We start from the raw sequence: 27,108 nt of genomic DNA on the forward strand, positions 1-27,108 counted from the left end.
TCGTTTTATTTCCCGGTCATTTCTGCGAAGTGACCAACATGACCGTGGTTGCGTAAACTGAGAATGCATTTTAATGACATTACGCATGTGACCAATGAATTCAGGAAGTTTGATGAAATTTAACGAGAGTTAAAACTTATGTAATGTTACGTAATATTAAAATCGTATCTCTATAATTATCACAAACGCCGAAATATTTATGTGCATATTTAAGTGTAATGATGTTTTGTTTTTTATTTCATATTTTTACAGTTTTTTTACATTCTAATTCCAAACTGTAACTTTTTTTATGAAGAAAGTCATTACAAAGTAACATACAAACTACATAATATTATTTGTATTCTACAAACTATTAACTCGATAAACTGTTACAAATTGTGAAAATAATATTAGCTATGGGTGAAAAATATTATTACGTTAATTGCACTGCGGTTTCAAAGCCTTTCGACATTAATCATACACGTTCCCGAGAGTTCAGAATGCATATTAAAGAACAGCTCTATTACTATAGAAATGACAAATACTATCTTATATCCAAAGGCTGTAATAGGAATTAGAATAGGACAACGATTTTGTCATCTCGTGATGTTTTTCCTTGCCGTACGAGCAATGCGTTAATAGCGTTCGTAGAAAAAAACCGGTCACGCACGCTGTACCGCTAGACTAACATATTTCTATTGATTGTTAGGCCGGGAATCGAACTGCAGGACAAAGCCGGAAACGATATATATGAATTATTTTAATTACATAGACTTACACCTATATCCTACTAAATAAATTATTAATGACACATTACCCGGAGACAGTTTTTATGTCAACTCAAGGTGTTAGAACCTAGTATTACTAATTCATATTGAGTCATAAATTATTATGATCTATAAGGTCGGTGTGACAAGCTGAGAAAGCCGTATGACATCGGGAAACTTAATATTAGTACTTTTTGTGCGCTTGTATATACGTATATTCATTTTAAAATTTAACGTGACGAAAGTGATTGTTTTTTGTTTAAAAACAATAGTCAAACATTCAAAAATAGAATGCATGAATGAATTTTTAATATAGAAGAAATGATTTGTTCGCTTAAAAAAATTTTATGATAGGATTTAGGAAAAAATACTATGAAATTGTAAACGAAACACAAAGTAAGTAAGGTAAGAAAAGTTTTAAAACAAATACTGAAAAACACAAATTCACGTTGGGAAATACTTTGCCGAAATATTTTTTAAGGTCTTCAAAGGTATATAATGGGGAAATGTTGGAGAGACCGTGGCCTACTAATCACACAGATTAGTTGCAATAGCTAGCAATGACGAAGGCGTGTACAAATTTACTTAGGGAAGCACTATTTACGTGCGTCTTGCGCACCCTAAATATGAGACATATTTAGTTGCACACAGGCTGAATTCACAAGGATTGCATCATTCATAATTAGTTATAAAAAGTGTAAGGTTTTTTTTTTTTTTGCTTTGTTTATATGTAATAATATTATGTTCTTAGTTTAAATTTCGTATTAATAAGTATTCTATTATATTAAGTTACTGTTATAATAGAAAATAAAGAAATGAAGGTTTTAAAGATCAGACTGATTGAAACGAATAATTCAAATTATATACAAGTTTTTATTTCTAAAATGTACATATATAACTTAATTTATGACTAAAAGGCATACTATGGCTTTCTTAAAATTAAATATATTTATTTACAGAATATTTTACAATCACCTTATAGATAAAATAGTAATTCTCTTGTTCTACAGCGCTTCGTCTAACCGAGTTTCTATGACTAAACCAAATAATTAGTTTAACGGATGCGCTCAGCTTTTTGATCCTATGTAATACTACAATTTGTACGGCTCTTTTATATTACTAGTTCTATTTTGAATGGAAATCTCGGTCATAAGATGCTTGCCCGTAAGAACGCGAAACAATTATAGACAAGCATCAAGACTCTTCCGAGTGAGTAGTTAAAACGAAAGACGTTGCGATAGTTCGTTTGATTGTGATTGGTCGACAGCACTCTAGCCTAATCACAGATACGAGACGTGTCGCCATCGTTTAATATATATGTCGTTATATATACACACACTTCCAAGGCTTGCCTTTTTACGTTGTCGCTTTCGGGGTGGATTTGACACGCCTTAAAATTCGACGTTTTTTGTTAAAGAACTGACGAAGGAGACAAGGACATTAAATTAAAATATTAAACAAAAAATTGGCAAACGATTGTGACGACTTTGTATGATTTTTTTTGTGAATAAATGATATCGTACAAGTACTGATGGTACCAATTGTACTATATCATCCATTTATTCGTTGTAAAATTACATCTCCTAGAATTTTATAAATATGTATGTTTTTTATACACGAAAAAAATCGTTTTATACAAATCTGCGACTCATCGTTCTAAGAAAGTTTCTTAAGTTCACACGAATAACGAGTTCTTCTGGGTATTTTATTGAAATAGATAATCATGCTAATTTTAATGACGCAGTAAAGTCAAGTCCCTGAAAACCAGTGATTGCCCAAAAAATGTTGAAGCGTTTAACTGAATAAATAATATTTTGTGTCGCTTATTTATTTTAAGTGAAGAATGTGATAAGCATAAAACGCGAAATCCTAGTACGATTCTCAATAAGACACTTTTTAAATCAATAAGTTATTCCATTTGTCCTTCCTTTCCGAAGAACGCGTTTTAGTCAAAGCTCATTGATGTCCAGATTGAGCAGTCTGATAAACAAGCAAGGATATCCATAGTTGCTTCCCTCAAACTTTAAAATCGATTTTCGTTTAGATTTTGTTATTTTAATTGTTTTGTTTAATTTCTTCGTGATTGTTATTTTTGCCTTGCTTGTCAAAATAAAAATAGTATATTGTAAACGTTGGCAAGCTTTTATCAATGAAAAAATGTCACGAGATTTATAAAATAACACGATATAACGTGCTATGCCTATCGTACCCTGCCGTATTTCTCATCGCCTTACGTAATACGTTGATTCGGTCATAGCCAATATATATTTCTTCTCGCCCTTAATATATAGATAATCCATCTTTTGTCTCATCTCATCTCATAATCTATACGTATTTTCTTATACAAACACTATCCTGACAATAACAAGCTCGAAAGGTGTCATTCAATTTGGTTCCGTCATTCGGTGGTTTGCGTCATAAATTTCGTTTTTGTTTATACATACAGTTTTATTTTCTTTAATAAAAACTTTTCTGAAAGAAAATTTTGTATTTTACCCCGAATCTACTGCTCAAAATCGTAAAAGCAAAAACTTAACGCTGGATGCTGGATTTTTTGTTAAAAGGAAAACTTAAAAATTACACCGAATTGTTATTGGTCGTAATCTTCAAAGTTATGAAATAGGCTGTGAGAAGTTTCTGCTAGAAGCCGTCTGAAAGTCAGTTTGAATGATTTCTCGCTGGATGTGGTGGTGGAAGTGGTTGTAAAGCTGGATTGGCTACTGCTATGATGCTATCACCACGAGCTGCTACTACTTGGGGACGGGATTCTTCCGTTTCCTGCAAAAAGAAGAATAACAGATTGCATACGCGCTGCTCTTAATTGTACACTGTGTCCAACATTATTTCAACTAAATAAATACCGGAACTCGGGCTGGTTAAAGTCTTTAGCAATAATTAAATATTAAGCTTTTTAAAAGTTTTGAAGTTACAGAGCACTAGGCTCATACTCTTTAACGTCCAATAGCGATTCCGCCTGCGAACTCAACTCCAACAATGAGTTTTTGTTCCGCGCGATCAGCTTGCGACAACACTACGGATTTTGAGAGAACTTCATCCAATTTGCATATTAAAACTTCGGGATCTGTATCGCTGTTATTATTGGGAATTAAAATATCTAAATAGAAATTTACTATATTTATTACCTTTAGAACATATCCAATTTCACGTTTGCATATACTTAACACATTCGACGTTTCGTATGATTGACTTTCTGATTAATGCGTGTACATTTTATATTTATGAAATCAATTTATATGCCACGGTCCTACGAATTTTTCTTTTATAATGTACAAAAATACTTACAGGTGGTGGAGTACTAGTACTGGAATATGAACACCTAGAGTCGGCGTCGTCACTCTCGGTCTTCATGCCCCACCAGCTGGAAAAAAATTAGTTAAAAATAAGGGATATATTATGGAAAAGGGAATAAATAGTAGTAAGTGATATACTAACGTATGGTTGGAATTTCTTGCGTCTGGACTGGCTCGGACACCATCTTCGCCTTCCTGTATTTAAGAAACTGTTAGTTTTGTAAGAACGAATACCAAAGTGATACCTCCCATCGATACTACTAGGAGGCTCGAAAGTGCTTTGCTTGCCTTTTAAGAATTTGTACTTTTTTTTTAAAGAACTGGATTACCTAATTTAGAGTTATAGAGCTAAAAATTGCCACCTATAGAATACGAAACAGCCACAGAGTCTACCGCCAGGTGCCCACGTGTCCTCCACCACCTACCCACTAGGATATAGGTAAATCCGCTACGCTAAGTATGACTCTTTACGTGTGTCAAAAACGTATTAGATTTGATGTTCTGAAGTCGTTCTTAGAACTGATTCTGTACATAACCCAATCTACTTTGCCAACGATTTAGACGATATCGTACAAAATACAATTGTATAGGTCATTGCGATGCGCTGGAGCTGTTGAACACGTGACCATATATCTAGCAATGATTATTTATTACTATTACTAGACTTAGACTAAAAATCTAACTCAACTGGTCCTCGGCCAATAGACAAAATACTTTGACTAACTGACCAAGCGCATCGCAATGACCGAGTATCTAAGCGTGGGGTAATGTAAAGTAATATATATATCATATGGGCTCAGATGAGTATCTAGCAGTAGTATTAGTGATTTTGTGAACGAAATCAGATTGATGTTTCTAGATTATATCAAATTTGACTAATTTTAATATAGTTCATCTATATAGCCTTAGCACGAAGAATACGAACTATATTTCGCTATAGCTATCGTTATAACAACTAAGTTATCGTATTGAAGTCACGAAAACTTTAGTCATTGTCGTGAAGTTCGTGCTAAGGCAAGAATTCATCTAAATGTGTGTCTAAAAGTGCTGTTTTCTAAGTGCTATAAGCAAAGGAAGACGACAATTAAAAATGTTTTTACAAAATAGTAGGTTAGTTAGGTTAGGTTCAAATATCTAGAAAACTACACGAGATTCCATTTTCATCCTTGGGCAGACTCACGTGTCTAAATTTAGATCAGAAGAAGTTCTATTATGAAAAGCATGCGAAAATTAATGGTAAAAACGAATTAGTTTTCTACTTACCAGCTATAATCAGTACCGGGTTAGTTGCAAAATTAAAAGTGAACGTGACGTGAATTGACTAGGCGTTAACGATACAACTCATGCTTACTAACTGTTAATAGATTACGAAAAAAAATATTGAAACTAAAATGGATCGATGCTAGATCTAATAAGCCTTTTGTTCCGTTGTATATTGTTCGTTCTAAGAATTCGTTTTAAATTTACTCAAATAAAGATCATTTATTAAACATACATGAGCGCTTGAATTGTAGGGTGATTCTAGGTTAAAAATAAAAAAAATGTGCGGCAAACGTACTTAGAACCGAGTTATTAAGGGTTATCTGAATTATAACGGATGGACCATAGAAAATATGATTTTGAACATTCGATCTATCAAATCCAAAAATATCTACTAAAAAGGCGCCAAGGCGATTCGCTATAGACAAGTTTTTTCTTTTTGTCTATGGTAATAAAATTTATGAACATCTTTTGAAAAATAGAAACTCATAGATGCATGAGTTAGACACAGGCTCACGAAAATGAAGCTAAAATAAAATAAGTAATAATTGTCATAATCGGCGCTATTCTAGAAAAATCTAAGAAAGAAAAATAGAGATTGCTAAGCTGTATTAGTTGGAGTTTTAAAATGTTAGACTAGAGCTACAAAGCCGTGTTAGTCGTGCGCAGTGAGGTCGACGGGAGAGACCTGTCGCGGCCGTTTGCTTGGTGTCTCCTCTTCATCTCTTTCTCTATCTTCTGCTGGAGTGGGCGGAAGGCTGAAAGAGAATTTTAAATTTAATGCACTTTCATTGATTTTGATAAAACTTATCACTAATAATTAAACTGTACCGAAAGGCTAAAGCGTATATTTAATCATGAATAAACAATTATTTTTTCTTGTCTTATTAAGATGTGACATGAGTGAAACAAAAGATCATTGTCTGCGTTTAATAAAAAGGGTTCAATTTTGCATATTCATTAAGTTTTTTTTTAATTAGACGATGTTTTTTTTTTTTGAAAAGGTGAATTAATAGTGAAAGAAAATATTAAATTTTGATAATTATTAACATAAATAATAAGGACCCAAATAAAACGTATTATCAAAAAATTTACCCATGCTTTGAATAGTGCAATCCAGCCCTTCTGACAAGCTGTCTTGCTAGTGGGAACAGCTCATCTCTCCGCGTGAGCAAGGCGGGAACACATCGACACATTTGAGCAGCCGCTTCGTTTACCATTACCTAGGAGATGCAATTAGTATTAATAGAGCCTTAAATGAAAAAAAAAATATTTTAAATGTCGAACTCATGCTACGATTAATCTATATTTCTATTATCTATATTTCAAAAAGAATTGTCTTAGAAACATCACCTTTTGTTCTCCCAACCCGAATTTTTTAAGCAATAAACTAAGACACGATAATTTATTAGCTCTTTCAAATGTCATATCAAATGCTGTAAAACTTAACTTACTTTATCAATTATTTTGTTAATAATTACCTCGTGCAATGTCAACGGCTTCTCCGGCTTCCGCTTACAATCGAATCGGCCATATATCGCCGCATACTTTCGTATCTCCTCCATCCTCCTTGGATCTGACTCTGGCATCATCATAACCAGCTCCAGATCTTTACACATTTTCTTTTTAGTATTCTGCGGCTTTGGTTCCAATTGTGGCAAATGCTTGCTCAGTTTGTCTGCGGCGGTTGCCAATTTATGTACATGGACATCTAAAAGAACTGGTGTTAATAGGGGCGAAGTTCCAGATCCCGGGCTGGAGCTGGAAGCTGGAGGATTGTTTTGGGGAGAGAAGGATCTCGTGGTAGGAGCTACTGGAGAGGAAGGAAGGACGATTTTGGTAAATGTATTGGTTTGGCTGTGAACCGGACTTGCGTTTGGGGCTGATGCGGTGGAACCACAGCTGTTTTCGGGGGCGCCAGGGGACGGACTATACATCGGCCTGTTATTATCTGGTGAGGCCACAGTGCGAGGTAGATTTGGAATAGAGGGTATATTTAGTAGTCTTTGGTTGCATTGGATAAAAGGATTTTCGGTGGGACATATATTTGGAACGATTGGTATTTGGAAGAGAGCAGGGTTGTTCACCCATTCTTGAAGGGCTTTTTGGAGGCGTCTAACGTGAAGCGGTTTTGAGGCCATTCCAACCAGCGCCATAATTTCAAGGAATTCCTCCTCACCAGCGTCGCAGAGTTGCTGTACATCATCCCCACCTGAAATGTGATACGTTTTTGTAAGTGAAATAATAATTAATTATTTCGGGACTCATAGTCTTGGTTTTGAACGCGTACCCATATTTCAAATACAAATACTTCTTTCGAACGACTCCAAAGCACACTAAGCGTTGAGTGACTTCAATAATGTACATAATGAAGCCGTTCACGAATTTGTATTAAAACTCTAAGTATATAAATACAGCGTAAACTCTATATAACGACACTGAAGGGGCTGGCAGTTTATGGCGTTATAGAGAATTCTCTTTAACTGGAGAGAAGAAAAACGTATAGATAATCCATGACTCCTGCTTATTAGGCATGGTCAACAACGGTCTTTACGTGAAAGCAATCCCAATTTGTAAACTAAAGAACGAATTTCTTGGAAAGTTGGTATGCATGATGCCGACAGTCGAGTTTACTGTGGGCTAGAATAAAGCGGTAGCAACTTAAAAAGCAAGTATTTATATTATTACTCAATTGTTGTCGGTATTGAGAGCGAGTGTAATGCTATGTAGAGTGTATGGAGGATATGCTAAACCAAACAAAGCCAATTGATTTCGACGCTTTAGGCAGTTCGTCGTTAGATCAAGGGTCGTAACATGGACTCACTCCACTTTATTTATATTTAATTTTTAAACTATTATGTACAATCGATATTAAAATATTGTTGTAATGTGTGATTCAAGACGGTTATTGTTCTTAATTTTTCTTATGAAGCTACCTAAAATTAACATATGTGAGAACTAGCACAATAAAAATACATTAAATTCAAGAGATAAAAGGTCATCCCCATCTTAAGTTTTTCTAATCTCCTTAACAACATTAATATGCAAAATATGTAACGCTGCAAGTTCGTTTCGTCGGTATTGTCAAAACACTATTTTAATTTGGATAAAATATATGCTAATTCTTACGTGACCATTTTTCGAATAAAAAAAAACAAAAGACGCAGGACCGCCGGCCGAACCCTTCCTTAAATCAGTAATTGCCAGCATTATAGAAAGGAAAAAATAAATTTGCATGAGTTGCCTGCGCAGTTTTTTGTATGGAATTATATTTTTTGATTTCTTTCTTCGAAGATGATGAGAAGCAATTTTTTTCGATGTTCCTACGCTTGTGTTTTATTTTTGTGTGACTCACACATAGATAACTTTAATTTAGTCTAGTTGTAGGCAGGGAAGTTATCTTTATAAACATATAAAGGGAATCGCGATAATTCCGCAGATTTAAGCTGAATCAGTTTATTAATAAATTATATATATTTTACTAGTTTATATATGTAATATTTATGTAGGTATGTATATGTAATATAACGCCATGTCGTTAATAACCTCATGAAACCTCGCCTTACAAAAATAGGAAAAAGAGAAAACTTAAAACAAATATATTTCATTAAAATTCTTAAGAAGTGTGCTGATTTTGTCCAGATTGAGATATAAAAGTACCGACACTATCAACATCCTTATATATTCTCAAAGTGAGTTCACAGTAGCGATATTGTGTCTTATGCACTTAATATTTTATTTTATATTTAAATTCTCCATTATCGTTTTGGCTTGATCCTGTAAAAATAATGTATCATGTATTTTTTTGAATACATATAAAATAAATTAATAACTTCACATACGGTTCCAGCGTGTTCATGTTGAGTTGTATTTACTATATTTCACAGATACTAACCCATTTCCAATAAGGTGTCATAGTACGCAAGGAGACTTGCTCGTTGCATCACCCGATACAACTGCAACTCGGCTTCGTTAGATGGCGCTGATGTCACAACCACTGGAAAAGAGAAACAAATGTTGTCAGTTGTTTTACTAAACTACTATAATTAGTTAATTGTGACACATGTTTTACGTTTTACTTATTATTTTTAATAAATACAACGCCAAAATATTAGTGTAAAACTAGTGAGTTGTTTATTATATAAATAAATTGTCAATATGTACAAGGAAAGATTTAAAAAATCAAACTGTGTTTAATTTTGGAATTAGATTGATTTTTTAAAATATTAAATTATAAAACTAAACAAGATACTTACTTAATATTATATCTATAAATCTATATCTAATATCTTCTTAACTATTTTTTGAACAGATTGGGAGCGTGATTTGTCGATAATTGCAAATCTATGATTATATATCTATGAATCTAATCGTGGTCGTTAAATGTACTCGCAGAATTTTGTACATCCTAATTCTTCACACAAACACATATAATATTAAATTGACAGCTTATATTTAAATCGATAAGCCAACTATAGCCCAGACGTATGCGTGCAAATAATAATTTTCGTTCTGGCTCAAATCGCGTGCAACAAAAAACAACCCTTTGTACCAACCCTCGTAATAACCGAAAAGAATCGCTCCAACCGTTAAACGAAAAAATAGATGAATAAGAATATATAAGATCCCTTTTGTTGAAACGGGTTTGCTTCCCGCCAATGCGATGGAAAAATATTGATCATAGACAAGCGACAAAAAATGTTGCCACCCCAAATGAATAACCCTCGAACACTATTGGTTTTTGTCGTATGAAAAAATGTGGGGTGTGTCGAGGCAGGTAAAAAAATTATACAAAAAATATATACTTGGTGTAAATACATAATTTCGATTTAGTGGTTAATTATTTAAACGTTCGTGTTAGATATATTATGTGTTTAAATTATAAGGTATTGACTAGGTTCAGAACTATTACACTAAGTAATACCTATTAAACGGACACGTTAACCCAAACAAGTATACAAATTATACCTAGCGATATATGAATTTTGTCACAACCTATTTGTCATTAAAAAAGTTTTTATTAATTGTAATAAAAAATATATTTTTAAAATAAACAATTTAAAAAGAAGCGGCTAACTAATATAACGACTATTATTATGTCTATAACATTACATTAAAACAGAAGTAGTACCATGTTAGTATGTGAACCTAAAAAAGATATCTATCTCACAAAGAAAAAACTGCATTAAAAAATCTTGACTTTTTGCCATAGTAAAAGAAAGTGTTCACAGACACAAAAAAGATTTCTCACTACGCTGCGATGTCCAAAAAACACATTTGCATAATCTTTTTGCATAAAAAATCGCCACTAGCATCGACTATGCAAATTATATTTTAACTAGATGAAGGGGTGTGAAGCGACCACATGGCAACTTCATTGTCTATTTTTTATTTTAACTTATAAAATTGTTCACGTAGTCCTTCCGAGTTTGGTTTTGTATTAATTTAAAATAAAAAAGTTAATTTTATGCACGTCTCACGGTGTCTTAGATTTTTTGTTGGCAAAAACATTTGATTATCTTCAAGATGTTTCTTGTATGGAAATAAAGTTTTTTCTATATTTTAAAACTCATATTATTTTTATTACTCTGGTTATAAATTAAAGCAGCTGATGGCACTACGATGACTTGGAAGATAAGAATTGTATGTAGGTAATGGAGAAACAAACCTAATAATAAGTTAAATTAATAAATTACGCGTATAATGTAAACAAGTTTTAGTACTAGCCAAATTAAACATATTTTAATGCATATTGAAGCGAAATTGATATATATCTAAGTGTAAGCCTATATTCCTAGTTACGATTCTCCGCTTAACAATGATTACTGAGTATTCAAATTCGAATTACTTAGCGCTGAAGAAAAGTTTCAAAATTCGAAAAATTATCAAGTTGGATTTAGTTCGACACAACAGATATTTTCCAGTCGGTGTTGAGTTACTTGCTGTATTTATCATTTAATATTCGATTGTTTGAAAAATAAATGGTATATGTAAGTTTCTAATAGGCTACATCAAAATAATATTTATAAACGGAAATTGACGTTTTGTTCCTCAATAAAACTTTTTAATAGATTTTACTTATTATTATTTTATTAACTAGGCTAGTTAACGATTACATGACGTTAACATCCTTCAATGTAAGATTTCGCTGAAATTTAATTATTTCTTTCATGTGATATTTAATCCCTTACAATGCATAATAATAAAATACAATAAGCTCATAATAATTTAATTATGTAACGAAACAATCAAATTAACACACATAGTAATAATAAATATAATTAAATATTAATAACAAGATAATTTAAAAAGTTTGGTCCCTCAAAGACGGCTGGACCAATTCGAGTTGTTTTTTAATCCTTGATCTTTGATACATGTTTTTCATGGAGAGTAGATTTAGAGAATTTTAATAGGTAGGTACTTAGGTTGTATGTAGCTACTAATCATATTACAGCTATCAGATTTTCGAGGGAGTTGCCATTATATAAATAAAGACTAATTAAGACTTCATACAATTAATTCTCTATCAAATACGAGGCTCAATACAAAAACATAGTATTTTATGCATTTTGCAATCGGGTATATTCTTTTTTTAAAAGGTAATTATTTTATATATAATGTGTATCTTAAATGACATACCCACTCACAACAAATACTACGTATTGACTGACTGAATGAACCAAGTTGTAAGCATACTTCGTCTAGAGTAGATATTATAGGGACTAACTAGTTGCAAATTAGGATTTGTTTTCACCTGCCCAAAGACCAATTACATTATAAAAGTATATCTTATTCTTATTGTGTAATAACATTGTCGTCATCTCATTACCGGATCTTATTACATCTGCATCTATATCGTGTGAAATACAGCTAATTCAAATACGAAAGTAATTAGGCCCCGTCTTCCTGCTTACCAAACGCCCCTTGTCTATGGTTGTATAAAACCTCATTCATAATATCTCAGATAAACAAAAAAACGTTATTGAAAGAGAAAAAAACCGCTAATGACACTGACAGTGAACGGGTGATGTTTAGAATAAGATAGCGGATGTGTGCATGCATCTGATTAGGTGATTAACACTTGCGGTGATTGATATGCGTAATATGGTTTATGAATATTAATAGTTACAGGTTTAACGAGTGAGAAAAAGGGTAAACTGTCGTGCGAAGACGCTGTGTTCGCGGATTTAAAATAATAGGGTTTGAATAAGAATTTATAAAAGATTATATCTCCAGTATTTATAGGTTATAATCAAAAGCTTTGTTAACGTTCTATAGGACAGAGCTTTCTTCTGACTGATCTTCAAAATAGTGTCAAATAAGGGCACTATTAGCCGAGTGTTTAAAAACAAAACCCAGACCAATCAACTCATGCAACGGTTCAAAATCATAAAGGGATGTTAAGCTACTGCATTATTATTATATGTAATCGCAGTAATAGAGAAGTGTTGGCCTAGTGGCTTCAGCGTGCGACTCTGATCCCTGAGGTCCTAGGTTCATACCAATGACTTCTTCTATATGCGCATTTAACATTCGTTCGAATAATGAATGAAAACATCGTGAAGAAACCGGCTATCCTAAAACCAAAAAATCGATGTCATGTATCAGGCACAGGAGGCTGATCACCTACTTACCTATTAGATTGACAAATTATCATGAAACAGATATCTGAAGCTCAGACCTCAAAAGATACAACTTCAATATTACAAAGAAAGAATATTTCAAAGGTATGTAGATAGACGCAACTGATATATTTTTTAATTATCTCAATAATAAGTACTCTGACGTTAGAAAGGGCTAGTGATATACTCATCTGCTATCATTAACAAAAAATCCTTTGTTTCATATAAAACGGAAATCACAGAGTGACTAGACGATTTACATACCAAATTGACCCAGAAAAAGCACCGGCTTCTATATTTTTTCTTAGCGATCGAAAGTGATATTCGGCAGGTGGCAACACTTTTTCTAATAATTAATCAGTGTTGCATCTGTTTTGTAATTACAGAGCGAAGGGTTAATCAAATATAATAAAGAAATTAGTTTGACGGACATGTGTTTTTGGATTTTGATATTGAAGTTGTAATTATAGCCCTAATTTAAAGCATGGTATAAACTTATATTGTTGTAGAATCTTTATTTCTGTTACAACATTTAAAAATGATCCACAGAATTATTTATGTACCTATAGACATTGTTTCGAAAGAAAAATTGATTTCTGTCCAAACATCCTAAGAGATTTTACTAGCAAAGTTACACGAGTACATGGTGACCCTAAAAGGGGTCAGCAAAAAGTCACTCAATCTACTCTTTTACTTGCTCCCCTGACATACAAAAACGTAGGGTTGTCAAGGTATTTTATTTAACGCCAACCGATGTTTTTCTTTTTACTTGTACAGGTCTCATGGCTATTATATATATCGCCAACTCTTTAATTATTACATCAATAATATAATGTACATCACAATTGTCACAAATAATTTCATACATGGAATAATAGAGTATTTTCAAGTTTGCTTATCTTAAAACGACCCTAAAAGCCATAAACGTAGCCCGAAGCGCCATTTAGACCTTTTACACATGTTTCCATTAAATGAAAAATTGTCTAATTGCTATCCTTCGAAAGCTTCGGGCACCGTCGTTAGCACCTCACGTTTTTTAATTGAAAAAATGCGGGGCGAAGTAATTTTGACCACCCTCAGGAGGCAATCGAATAGGGTTGTCACTTGAAAGTCTTAAAGTTTCTAGAAAATATATTTACTCACTAACAATTTACTTAAAGTAGTACTCTTAAGTCGAATAATTGTAAATATTTAAAAGTGAAGCATCAATTATTATCCAATGTTTTAAACAAATAATCTTAATGGAAAATCAATGCCTTAAAGGCCGGTAACGCACCGTATCTATGTTCTATAAAAAACATATCACCGATCATGAAAGCATACTCATTAATACAATTGTCATTTTCATCTTTAAACCCTGTCCGTTTAAGTCGACTTAAGCGTCTAGTAAGTGCATTTATTTTGCTGCATAATTATATTTTAAAATAGATAAATCTATTACGATCTCAACCCTAGACCATACGCGGCATCTGTCAGTCAAAGGGTTGCACCCCTCGGACACTTGGCTCCCAATATGTTTACTTACCGACACTTAGTTCAGTTACATTCCACATAATACAATTTACAGTCCATATATGGAAAAGAAAAAGAAAAAAAAGTGTACTAGCCCTAGGTTTACCTGTGGCTCAGCAGCCTCTTCCATTTCACATCAATGGAACTTTACTTAATAATTTCTACATCTACACTTACAATTTTATATATAAACTACTGTTGTACAAGAAGAATACTTTCCGTTTCAGCATAGGATTTAGAATCGTTTTGTTTTTAAGAAACTGAACTGGAAAAGTTGAAACGGTCTCTGAAGGAGTAAAAGCGTTGGGCGAAGAAAGTGCGTTTTTTGGGTTTTGGGTTTGCGATATGTATGATCTTATTATTAAGTTTACTACATTAATTTGTACTACACTATGACGGTACTCCAAGTCTCCCATTAAATGTAGATGTAGGATTAAACTTAGCTATGAAATTTATTTCCCGACGTCATTGCACTTTGAAAAAAAATTGGCTGGCTTCTGATACGGTGAAGTTTTAAAAATCTCTTTAATACAATAAATAATACATTAGTGAAAAATCCGGACAAAATTAAAGCTTTTAAATTGTAATTACATCAATTATTTTCATAAGTTTATCAAAATGTTACTCATTACTTAACCTGTTTAAATTCCAGTTGTGTTTTTTGTATAATTATTGTATTCTTTCAACTTACAAAGAATGCCACAAGACGTATATCAACAGATGCATGGTCCAGTAATTTTTTATCCGTCCACATCCTCTCATTAAGAACGTTTTACCATCTTCCCGGAAGTTAAATATGGGGTCATTTATTCCCACACAGAGCACCTTACGGTTAAAACAAACTAATAATTTTGATAGTGGCAACCCTTCCGTATTTTTTCTTTGCGTCCATTCAATCTGTATTCAACCTCTTCCGTGAGAACATCAAACATGACCAAAGAGTCTATAGACAAAAAGAGGACTCTATGGAGGTCTAATAAAAAACATAAAATTGGGGTCGCGAGTGGACAGTTGTCTTCATAAAAAGAGTTATTGCTTGGGAATGAATAATAAAAGTCCTGATCCTCAATAAAACGGAATTATCTGATATCATAGTAAACGTGGTTCAATTTATGATCAAACAATACAAAGAATTTACAAAATGAAATACATATTAATAAACGATTATTTTCTTTACCTAGCCATAGTAATAATATTTTTCTAAGTCTTATGGACTTAAAAACTAAAATCTTTTAGTTGATAAAATATTTTTATCAAAATAAAAGACCGACACTTTATTTATATAAACTACATATTTGTTTTTATCGAAAATAATTACCGCAGATGTAGAGAACGCTGGTAGTTGCTATTGTTAATTAAGTTTTTTTCCTCCTGTCTCCCTCGGCTACAGGTGTTGGATAAAAACAGACAAATAATACCAACGCTTGCGTTCTCACCAGGTTTTTTAATACTTACGAGTGGTGCCGCATTATGTACATCATCACTTTACTGCTATAGACATGTATTAAGACAGAATATGAAAATATGGGTCTTTATAATTAAAGAATTGCTGTGTTAAATCGCGTTAATATTTCATTACATTTTTAAATAAATGTTATAGAAACGATATTCCACATATTTTCGCAATTTTTAAATCAAAACATTTTTTGCAGCGTAAAGACTGTGTGAACACTGTGAGACATTATACAATTTTGCTTAGTGTAGAAGGTAGGTTGTGCGATGACCCCGACTGTCACCCAATAAATACAGACCACAGACCTGAAAATCTACCAATGGTAGGCATATATAGCTTGTTCAGATATTAGCGTATACAAAATAAAAATATTTCGAATTGCGTCAATGCTTTATTGTTAGATATTATTTATTTAAATAATAACAGGAAACAAATTTAAACATAGGAGCGTAATTTTACCGTTTGCTTTTACAAAACCCACTAATTTTACTAGAAGATATAAAGTATTTTTATAACTGCAATAAAATCAATCAAAATCAAATTATGTAGAAGCTCAATGAAATTATTTTAATGATAAATGAATTCGAATGACACATGTTATTTCCGATTCGGTAAATTTTAGATCTCAAAAAATACATCCTCACCCACAACTCAAATTGACAATTAAAAAGAAATAAAACAAATCTCTATGGTCCTTAATGTCAAAAAGAGCGGGAAAACAGACAACTGACGCTTTTTTACAGCAACAGGTGGCAAAGGGTTAACTTGACTAATGCGTATTCTTAGAGAAAGCGTGAAAAATACAGTCAAAACATGTGGTTAGATCGTTAATTAATTAGTAAAGAAATTGAAAGTTAACCCCTTTCTAGGAATTATTAGGACCATTAATAAAACTTTCCATTATCTTTTTAAAAGTATCATTTATATATAACATAAATATTCAGGTTTTCATTCCATGGCTGAACATAAAGATATTCTTGAATATGTGACAAATGAGGTAATTTAAAAGTATTGTACGACGAAGACTAATCAATAAGTCAAAAATCAATTGTCAACACCTGTCAAAAAAGTAAACATCAATAGGAATATCTGTATCAAAGGTCTTTGACCTTACCATTGATAAGGTCAAAAGAGTCTTAACTGATCTAAATAAGGCCCACGTTAGTAAAGCTTTTCACCCACAAAGAATTGTTAACATAATTGAGAGTATACTAAAATAAACGCGTTTTATACTTGTAATAGGGTATAATTTTGTGTGGTTATAAAATTTGGGTCTGTCAGTATGATTGTCCGTCAAAATTGTGAAACATCTGCCAAGCAGCTGCCGAGATTAGATCGGACTTGTCCGTTCCTTCAAATCACCGTGGTCGCGGAAGGGTTAAGTTTTTTATTCGCATTTAGTAATAAGATTTATTCAATTGTCTCATTGGTAAGGTTTGAGTCAACTTTGGACTTTATTACCCGCAATATAACCTAAACCTTTCTTGAGAATTTTCTAGGATTTTCGATTGACACTTAATTGGTGTAACCTTAAGGTTAGGCTTATATTTTTTTTGTAAACAGCGATGTATCAGAAAAATAGAACAATTGAAAAAGATAAAATTAATCCGATTGAGATCGCTTTAACAAAAATTATAAATATTGCTTGTTCGGTCGACAACACCCTAAGGTATAAGAAATTAACAGATTAGTTTTTGCCGTCGAGTTGCAACCAGCCTTTCGTTCGCTTCTTTTGATAACGAAATGTAAGCTTTTTCTCGACTTGAATTTTCATGAGCACAATATTTATAGAGTCGTAATTATGTGGTGCCTCGCGCCCTTTCCATACACAATATTGTGGCAAAAACTATTCGACGAAAAAGGCGTTTCGAAGCCTTAAAGGCCGGTGACACACCTGCGGATTTTCGGCCATTTTCGTGACACACTAATTAACCGTATTTAACCTACATTATAAAAGGTATTACAAATAACGAGTGCCGTGACGTTCGGTAAATTACTGAAAAAATTACGTTTATCAAGTTAAACTATTTATAGCCAAGTTTAAAATAATAGTTTAGTTTATTTAGGGTTTGTTAAAAGTTTTAATATTAATAAAAAAATATAAGTTCTATCGAGCAATTTTTTGTTATTAATTCTTCATAATATAATGGTAGGAGTGAAATGACAAAGCAGCAGTAAGAAATAGTGGAATTTCAGCAATGCAAGCGCTGTCTTTTATGTATCAGGGATCCGCGGTATGCTTTGAAAAGGATTTTGTTTTACTCAGTTCTGTTTTAGTTATATAATACTTCCTCGTAATAATATTGTATCTAAACTTCTTATTATTATTATATCTACGCAGTGCCTAAGTTTCACACTTATTCTACTTTCCTGTCGTATATTTATTGTACTTTATTACTAGGTTTACATTAGGTAACCTGTTGCCTACATACTTATCTCTTTATATTATTCAGCACCCTGATAGCAATATCTCTTATTCTATAATTAAATATCTTTGATATAATGTAACTTGCAATTTGATGAATTTGCTATTGATTCGTAAGACACGATATACCATTTCAAAGAGTAAAGACTATGATAGCACGATTTTCGTAAGTATCTTTGACAGTTATTCTATAAGGAACTCAAATGTACGCATCCTTTCACAAACTTGACCATCGTTTTTATAGACTGGCGGTTTTCGGTGTTTTTGCAAATCCGATGAAAACCATAATGGCATTTTATCGTGCATAAGAGATGGTATCATTAATTATTTATAATAGGCTCTGCAATTCGCTAAAGAAACTTGCATCTGTAATTTTTCGCTGCAATTTTTTTACCAGTGCGGAATTTTTTACCTTGCAAGATTGTTAATAGGGTGGAACTGGGTCGTGTCAATCATTAAAGCAGGAAAAAAATTTAATAGCCTGTGTTAAGTTATAGCTGTACTCCATACATGGTTAACGTTATTCTAACTAAATAAAAAATATTCTTATTATTTCACAATTATCTCGCTTGTCCGGTCTTAATAAGAATTTTTAAGTTAAATTCTTTCCATTCTGATATTGGTGAGACGGAATAATTCAGATTGTTTTTAATAATATTTTGGAAAGACCTAGATCTTATTAATTTATTCATATTAAGATTTTATAAATTGTGATAAATTTAAAATAATATGATTGATGTTTTATTCGGGAAATATTTGGGCGTAGCAGGAAATAGTATATCAATTACTAATTAAAGTTCATGCATAGTTCTTTTCTCAAGCATAAAAGTTAGATTTATCTTTTAACTATGTAAGAATTTCCTAAGAATGCGCAAAGACGATAAAAAAACAGCGATTGAACGTTGATAAGGCGCCGGTGACGGCCCTAAATGATCGTGCGCACGCGCATTTTACACTAACTATCGCCTTATACAGGTTATTATATAAGGCATCCAGTCATTGGTAGACTGTAAAAAAATAAAATATTCCTCTTCCGTACTCCATTTGTTAAAATACTTGATAACATATTAATCAATAAGATTATTGAGAATGTGTTTGTTTCCGAATAAATAATTAAATTTGATCCATGAACCGCCAATATAGAAATCATCATTGTAAGTTACTTGTTTACTTACTCCTTCCAATTCCAATCTTTTAGGAAGCTTGTACGTAATATTATTTGAATGAGTTACTTAAAGCAGTTGCAATAAAAAGTTGACTATGTATCCTTGCAGTTTCTCCTCAGACCTGGTAAAAGCTTTCTCACAACAAAAAGTTATGAGTGAGAGAAAATGAAAGGTTTATGAGGATCGGGCAAGTAAAAACCTCAGCAGCAACTAGTTTTGCTCGTTTCTATGAAGAAATTAAGAAAATATTTTCTTCAAAGAATTTAATTTTTTTATAATCGTTTTTATTGTATTTTGGGTTAATAAAATCTTAATAATAATAATCAATGGCGCTACAACCTTTCTAGGGCTGGGTCTCAGATTTCTGTATCTGTTTCATGATCATTTGTTAATCGAATAGGCAAGTACCTACTTGATCACCTGATCAGCCTTCTGTGCCTGACCCACGCCGTCGACATTTTGGGTCTAAGGCTAACCGGTTTCCTCACGATGTTTTTCCTTCACCGTTCGAGCTAATGTTAAATGCGCACTTAGAAAGAAAATCCATTGGCGCACAGCCGGGGATCGACCCTACGACCTCAGGGATGAGAGTCGCATGCTGAAGCCACTAAAATAAAATCTTAATATAAATAATTAATACTTCACCCTACTAACTACAAAATAGTTACGTTAATAGTTAATAACATTTACTATGTTATGTATGTTCCTAGTAAATTTACACAGCGAAGCGTCTTTATTACTATTCATTTTTTAAAAATCACAGCCGGCCTAGGTACCACGGGATCGACAGTGGAGAAGGACTGCGTCTGAAAGCTAGTAATTGCAGGTAGTGGCACAGAAGGGAGAGGCAGAAGTTTTTGTTTCGGAGCCCAAAACACACTTTGCTTACTAGCGGAGTGAGTAAGCCATGCAATACTCACGTAGTAAAAAACGTAAATCTAATCCTACATATACTAGAAACATGAGCATGTTTCTAGTGAATCAAAGTAAATACAATTTCTTCATGTTTCTTTTTGTGCCTTTTAAAACATTTTGTAATATTTTCTTCGCTTTCTTAAAAACTCTGAACGCCGATGGACATTTGCATTGCAGAAACAGGCATGTCTATGATCCAAAATGTCGATGGCGTGTGGCAAGCACAGAAGGTTCCACAAAACAAATGATCACGAAACAGATACAGAAATCGAATCGGATTTTTTTATTTATACATCTGTTTGTGTACCTATAGGTTGGAAATAATTTTAAAAAATTAATGAGTTTGAAATGTCTTATTGTGTATTAAAGTCTCGTTTGATTTTATTTATTGAGTATAAAAAACTAAGTCTACATGCATTGAGCGCCATCCACACGTAAGATGGGATATGACAGATGCCTCAGGCCTACCATAGATTACAAACCACGAGGCTATTTGCATAAGTGTATTCAAGGAGCAAGCAAGTACAATAGTTTGAATTGTGTTAGGTGTTTTGTTCCTACACAATTATGTTTTAAAATACGGCAAATATTTTAAAGATAAATGCAGTAGAATGTTATGCTTTTATTTTAATTATATTTCGTATGAATACAATTACAGTAGTACATTAAACAAAAGCATTTTCCTGGGTTGTTACAATATACAATCAATATTTATAATTACTTATTTGGGTTATGGAAACAACCAACGTTCCGCAAGCAAGTATAAGACAATACTAAAGATGAAATTTTGACAACTCATTCGTAATTACGTCTGTGTAATTTGTTTTTTAATGTGTGCGTAAACAAAAGGCAATATTAGCATAAGTTATATTAATTTGTGTCTTGGAATAGAATTCTCTAATATGGTATGGTATGGTACGTTTTTAATAGACTATTGTTTTCTTTGAAAGCTATAGCAATAGAACAAAATTTTCTTTCCTATAGAAAATATAAAGACGAAAAAAAGCATGTTTTCTTTTAATTTTCCTTACACACAGCGGGCTTTAAATCTTCGGCCGGCTCCAGCCCGTCTACAGAGCTTAAAAAACTTGCAAAGAACGAGTGTACAGCCTTAATAGGGATCCTTATTGGGAAAACGGCTTTTTCATTCATACCATAAATCATTTTCATTATTCTACTTTTCATATGGAAAAAGTCTTTTGAAATACTTAAATAATAATTATTGGATGAAGCTTCGGTTGGAACGTGATATGAAAATATGATATTATACACGTAGACGAAGAAAACAATTAATTCAATTTTTTTTAATATACAAGTCTCAGTTAGTAGAGGAATCTTTTATCACAGTCATTAATCATTTAATGACAGTACCGGTGATTTGGGTTTATAGTACGAATTATTGTAGGTACTAAAACATTCGATATAATATTAATAAAATCATATATTCATAGTATTTGCAAGATTTTATGGACTTAATAATGCTTACAAATTACGTCAAATGTACAAATACCCTAATTCAAACGTTTATGAAAATTTTAATTAGTTGTTAGAAAATAGTGAAAAAATGTTTTAGATTTAGGATATAAATTATTTCAAAGGCAAGTAACTTAGAAAAACAAATACTTTTATTACATATAAGAACGCATTTGAATAGGCCAAATGAATAACACATGCTGAACCACGCTAACGATTTACATTTCGCGCGCTTTTTTCGCCCGCCATTTTATTTCATTTCGTTTTTCAGTCGGCGCAAAGCACAGGGTTATTATCAACTGCACGTTCAAGATATGTTTTTGCTTTTGAATTTCATTCAAATGTTTGCATAAAAGTTGGTTTTTATTCTGGGTCAGCATGTTTGCATTCAAATTTGTTTGCCGCTTGGAAAGAAACGCATTTGAATAGTTTTCTATGTTTAAAGAAATTCGTAGAATTTATATTAAGAACGTTCTAAGGAGGTTTTAATACAAGTGCATTTAAAGACATTTTAGCGTTTCAAAGAGCAAAAAATTAATTCAATGAATATATTAAATTAACTAGTAGTAAGCACTAAAAAGCTAATAGGTATTTAAAAAAAGTTTTCATGCTATTTATAACAAATCATAAATACTTTTCGGGACTAAAAGTACGGGTCAAACGAATTTTAGTGCTGATTATTTATGGAAAAGTTGAACTCATGCTACTGTCACACTTATCGATTCTTGAATATTCAACGATTTGCTGAGATGGTTTTCTCCACAGTACGTGCGTTTGATGAATCTATTGAAGCACAGCCGCGACTTAACCCCATTGAGTAACCACAGCATAAGAGTTGCTTTACTCACTAGGCACTTTTCCTGTTAGCTTTCTGTTCCAGGTTGTATCAAGTGATCCCATCTATACTGGACCGTAATAAAGTGGAGTACATGGGGTAGACACCATCATCACACTCAAATATTGAGCTGCTCGTAGATGTTAATATTCAGAAAATTGCGTGCCCTAGGCACTAACCAAGCTTAATATATGCTTTTACAAAATCTTGTCATACACAATTCTAGACAGCACAGAAAATTGTGTATTGTATTTAAAAACACAATGAATGCAGTGCACAATGGTTAGTTTTTGCGAAACCGCATGTGAGAATCGTTTTTCCTTCATTTCCACGGTTTTTCCATCATTACCTACATACTGTGTTGTTTTTTTTGCAATTAATGTTTAAAGAAAGGTTTTAATACTTTAAGACATTTGTGTTGTTCAATTGTTTTAAAAAATAAAACAAATGAAGCAATGATGTGGTTTTCAAAATACAAAAGCGGAAATTCCATAGCGTGTTGTATTTTTTACAAAATCCAATTTAAAACAATACAACAATAAAACACTAGTTCACATGGATTTCATTACGGTTTGTATAAAGTATCAAGACATTTCAGTCGCATACAACATTAAGTATCAAACAAAAAGCCCGTTGAAGACAAAGAGCCAAGACCCGGTGGTGTAAAAACGCAAATTACACCGGTAACGGCTTCCCATCCCGCGTTTCTTTGAATCGATGCGTTTTTCATCGCGATTACGCGAAGCAAAAAGATTGTAGGATTGTGATGAGTTCACTATGTAATCAGTTTTCTTGTTACTTTCCCGCGGTGATTGTACGGTGAGGTTACTACGCGCTTTAAAGCTATGCAGTGTACGGATTGGGTGACCCTATGATAATATTTCTTGACTCAATGATAGTAATATAAAAAGCAATGTATCGTGTCCGCATATTGTAGGGACGGCACCGCGACGTATGTATGACAATTTGTTTGTCCTAATTATGTGGTCTTCTAATGAGTATGTAAGCTGTATGGTGGATAATCTTTTCACTTCTATATAGATTTTATTACAAATATAGTATACTTAACCTACAATAATAATCAAAAATATTTTGTTGGGTTTCACGCATATTAATTCTTACGAGCTCAAAACGTCTTGGCTATGAAACATCCGTGAGTGGTCAAATGTGATGATGCAATTTCTATGAGTTGGCGACTTCCACATGGAGAGAGATTATTATAACATTTTTAATTTTTGTATATTTGCTTCATTATACCTACGCTCAATGCTAGAAGGATCGCGAGTGCGTTGCCGGCCTTTTAAGATGTTGATTCTAGATATCAGAAATGTATACTATTATGAGTACCTTACATAATAAGACTATATAATCTAAAATTATCTTAATTTCTCTAAATAATCTTAACATATGGATTATAGTATTCACCTATTTATAACATCTAGTAATAATAATAATTTAAGGTAATCCAAACATCCATTTTTATGAAAGTTTTTTTAATGTTTTCTTATTAAAATAGTATCAGACCACAGATCCACACAGACGCTTTAAGACTATCTAATCTAAAATTAAGATCCCGCCTAAATTATAGTAGTAAACATGAAAATAATTCTTCCTTTTGTGTAAATACGGAACTAACTTACAAATGCTTACCTATAATATGGTTATTAAATGCATCAAATATTTGTATCAAAATCGCTTGCAACATACCTAATAATACTGGGACAAAAATATATGCGCAGTTAAAATATTGTAGAAAACATATCAAACTGTTATTTTTTTGTTTACTAACCTATGAACGTCTATTTAAAAAATTGGGTATAGAGTATACATTAACTGCCGTAACAAGAACTGTTAAAACTGCGGCAGTCTATTAAATCGCAGTTTTTAATAACAGTTCTTAGTAATATCTATATTGAGCGCCTCCTGGCTGGATAATATATTCAGAAAAAAAAACTAAATGTCTTATAAACTAAGACATTAACAAACACTCCTGTTTGTCATAACGTTATTTAGGATGTGCTGACGAATGTACATACATATTCATTAAATTCCTTCATAAAAGGATAACAGCTTGCTCTAAAAAACTTCGTAAACGGCATTTTACGTTTTTGTCAAAATGACATTTTGTTTTTATTTAACAGGGAAAAACTCTTATATAACATATCGATCACAGTATTCACCTATTTGTAACATCTAGTAATAATAATAATTTAAGGTAATCCAAACATCCGTTTTCTAATTTTAAGATTAAAAGATAGGCCATAGATCTTTCTTAGGATCTAAGACATTTTCTAATTAAAAATTAATATCAGACAACAGATCCACACAGACACTTTAATTTTAAAGTTATATTGTAAGTAAGAAACTTAAATTATCAATTGACACAAATGCTTTGGAAATCGCAACAGGACTGCAGGACATCTTGTGGCAAAATATATGCATAGGTACTATTTGGGAGTTATTTTTTAATAAAAAAAGTATTTTTAAAACCCAATCATAGAAAATTACGACTCAAAATTACTAGGTCAAAGTTTGTGTGTACTTTAGTTCGTTGGGCCTTAAAATTAATACAATCTTACAGTTCGATGCAAAATCGGAATCTCAATTTTTGTGTTTCATAATTTTATTTTAGTTAAATAATAAAAAGCCGACAGTTAATATCTCGACATGAAACAATTTAATTTCAGTTCGAATATCTTCCTCGGAATAAGTAGAATTAAAATTTTGATGTGATCTAAAATAATATTATTGTGACTTACTTGTTCCATTCACGTTTCTTCCGATAATCTTATTGGAGCCGTTGGGCTGCGGTGCGGGGTGCGAAGCACGTCCCGTTTCCTCGCCCGGACTCTCCATATCCCCCTTCTCACTCGCACACATTAACCCGCCAAACTTCACAACTTTTTTTCTTTAATATGTCATGACAATTGACTAACACAGAGAATAATTTAAAATAAAAAATATATAGACTAAATAATAAATACAGTTAAATAGAGCCGCGTTTGAAATTCAAAATGAATTTACCGCGCGCTTCGCGCTTGGATAGTCGCAGTGACGTTTGCTTGTTGAAGCCAACCACTCGACTGAAGTCAGAGGGCCACTAGCGAAGCCCTACGCTGCAGCTGCAACGCCCCGCCCAGCACCCCACAGCCCCTCCAAGCGACCCACACTTTCACATAAAAAAGAATATAACCGAAATTGTATGCGTATAGTTACGTCTTTACACAAGGCACTGGTAGGGACGGATAGGGTTTGCGAGGGTCGCCTTACAAATTTTTTTAATGGCATTTATCGATCGAGTCATATTCTGTGGAACATATTTTTAAGAAATGAATACGGTAATGCTTTGTAATGACTATGAAAGATTATAAAGGATCTGTGAAATGGACTTAGAATACAAGTTAACAGAAATTAACCCTCATCGTTCTAATAAAGTTCAGTCCAGACTAAATATAAAAATACCTTGTATGATTGTACATACACATTTACCAATTTCTTGGATATACCATTACAATACCAAGTATTGACTTTTTCATCAATACGAAAGTCTGCTATGATTATCTGTATACCTAAGTATATAATATTGTAATAAGTTATTATTACTATAACATTTTACTACATATTAATATAGTAAAATGTTATATTCACTGTTTAAAATTAATAATTAAAATAAATCAACAAATCTTCTTTTCTCCTATGAAGTACAGATTTTCGGATTGTTTTAGTTGGTTGTTCTCATATCGAATTATGAAGTTGGAAAAAAATGTGCACAAATATTACATAGGTAGTATTATTACATAGTAGTCCTATCTGTTCTTAATTACGATTCTTTATATTTTAGTATACCGAGACACACGAGATTATGATGTGTTAATAAATCCAGCTTCAAAATGTGCAATTTCAATAACGTGGTGAAAGAAAGCGGGCGCATAACCTATATTTATAAAACATTATTTTTTGCAAATCAGTTCGTACCGTTGCCGCGCCGCCATTTTATAAGTTTTTTATCATTTCCGCGAACCACTTTGGCCCAATCGAGAATTAAGCTTTGGCAACTGATTATCATTTTTTAATTTGATTCCGCCACGAACGGGTTAACCTGACCTATTTTTTGTTGATTTTATTTACTCAGAAATAGGCGAGCCTGGGAAATTTTTATAGGCCAGCCAGAGCCGTTGTTTCAAAATTGAATTATTTGGTGACACAATTTTTATATGACTTTATTTTACATTTGAATCGAGAATTAGTTTATTTTTTAATGTACCTAATGTGTAACTTTAAAGGATCTGGTGAATGCGTACGTAGTTGAATAAAGATGATCATGAAACAGATACAGAAATCTGAAACCTGAAAAGGTTGTAGCGCTATTGTTTTTTTTTTTTTTTGTTTA

At 32.5% G+C, this 27,108-nt stretch overlaps 1 protein-coding gene across 1 annotated transcript; it reads right to left on the reverse strand.

Annotated features, from left to right (window-relative positions):
* Positions 1 to 1,996: 1,996 nt before the first annotated feature.
* On the reverse strand, positions 1,997 to 25,726 carry LOC123709790 (NGFI-A-binding protein homolog). The gene is made up of 8 exons (XM_045661337.1): positions 25,478 to 25,726; positions 9,213 to 9,314; positions 6,799 to 7,529; positions 6,413 to 6,540; positions 6,006 to 6,075; positions 4,200 to 4,252; positions 4,050 to 4,125; positions 1,997 to 3,524 (listed from the first exon to the last, which is right to left on the reverse strand). The coding sequence occupies exons 1-8, from the start codon at positions 25,596 to 25,598 to the stop codon at positions 3,405 to 3,407; spliced, it is 1,401 nt and encodes a 466-aa protein (XP_045517293.1). The 5' UTR covers positions 25,599 to 25,726; the 3' UTR covers positions 1,997 to 3,404.
* Between the last annotated feature and the right edge of the window lie 1,382 nt (positions 25,727 to 27,108).

The sequence above is a fragment of the Pieris brassicae genome, chromosome 5 (assembly GCF_905147105.1).
Source record: "Pieris brassicae chromosome 5, ilPieBrab1.1, whole genome shotgun sequence".
NCBI lineage: Eukaryota > Metazoa > Arthropoda > Insecta > Lepidoptera > Pieridae > Pieris > Pieris brassicae.